The sequence below is a fragment of the Charadrius vociferus genome, unplaced genomic scaffold (assembly GCF_000708025.1).
Source record: "Charadrius vociferus isolate BGI_N301 unplaced genomic scaffold, ASM70802v2 scaffold1324, whole genome shotgun sequence".
NCBI classification, from domain to species: domain Eukaryota; kingdom Metazoa; phylum Chordata; class Aves; order Charadriiformes; family Charadriidae; genus Charadrius; species Charadrius vociferus.
The window spans coordinates 96,850-98,067 of NW_009647862.1; the positions used below are offsets into that span (position 1 = coordinate 96,850).

The following is a 1,218-nucleotide window of genomic DNA, read 5'->3' on the forward strand; positions in this document are numbered from 1 at the left end:
TGGCCAGCTCGGCAGGGTGTCCCGGCACGCCTGCTCCGGCGCGGAGCTGCTGTTTACCTTGCCTATTGCCCAATATGTACTTAGGCTCTGTGCTTACAAACACGGGAGACCAACCAGGAGGGGAGAAGGGCACCGAACGAGAGGAGAGGTGAGGCAAGAGAAGACGTGCCTCCTGCCGCCACGGTCTGCAGCAGTCAGGAACCCCTTCTCCAGCCGGGACAGGCCTATCTGGGCACAGGGCTGGGAGCAACCGGGATGGGAAGCCTGCCTCCCCAGTCGCAACCGGACTGGAGGAGATGCCCCCTGACACTGTGCGAGGAACTCCAGCTAAATGAGAGATTGGAAGGGGGAAGCCAGGGCGAGCCCTTGCTCTCTGGTTAGCAGACCCCAGGCCCCAGTGCCGCCACAGTCAGTGATCCACGAGGCAGAGCCTGGCAGCAGTGCGGAGCGTGGTGCTGCCTGTCACCATCAGCAGCTCAGCTCTGCCCTTCCTCCGGAGCACAACATGGTGACACCGGTGTGACTCATCTTCACAACAGAGAGGAAACTGGCACAGGGACCAGGAAAAGGAGCATGCTGTCACCTCCAGCATGCACCCAGGGATGCCTGGGGACAGCTCGCACTCGCAAACACAAGAAGCTGGGAAGGTATGAGGGGAGCAGAGCAGGGAGCAACCCAGGGACCCACCCAATGCAAAGGACCCCATGACATGACAGCGCCGGTGTGAGCTCCACGCACAGAGCTCCACAGGGACCCTGAAATACCTGGTCATGTTTCAGAGACAGAGGGAAAGGTGAGAGCCAGCAGTGCTCAGAGGAGCCCCATCCCCCTCCAGCAGGCAGCGGCCCCAGCAAGCAGGGAGCCTGCGGCGCTGCCAGGGCAGGAGAGCAGCTTCTGGCAGCAGCCAGAGACCCCACCACAGGCTGCAGCACAGACAGTGCCACGATTCAGGCATGCTGCGGCTCCCCCTCAGCGACCAGACCTCGGCTGGCTGCAGACCTGGCCACCCTGCCAAGGCACCCAGAGCTGCGAGCACCCGCCGGAGGCTGGACAGGAGCTCCAGGTCCCACACTGTGCCAGGTCCCAAATCACAGTTTCCTGTGGGAAAGGCTCCCCAAGCCCCCAGGGAAGGGAAAAGGCTACCTCGTGAGTGGAGAGAGCAGCAAGCACAGCACAAGGGGACACTGTCTGCCATGGCCAGTCTCCGTGCCAGCACCT

The 1,218-nt window shown here is 62.7% G+C and overlaps 1 protein-coding gene across 1 annotated transcript in view; it reads left to right on the plus strand.

Moving 5' to 3' along the window:
• The first annotated feature begins 255 nt into the window (after positions 1 to 255).
• Positions 256 to 1,218, plus strand: part of MFAP1 (microfibrillar-associated protein 1) — a 12,687-nt gene continuing 11,724 nt past the window's right edge. Inside the window, exon 1 of the mRNA XM_009883049.1 lies at positions 256 to 376. Within this exon, the coding sequence (XP_009881351.1) occupies positions 256 to 376 (121 nt within the window). The remainder of the gene's footprint in view (positions 377 to 1,218) is intronic.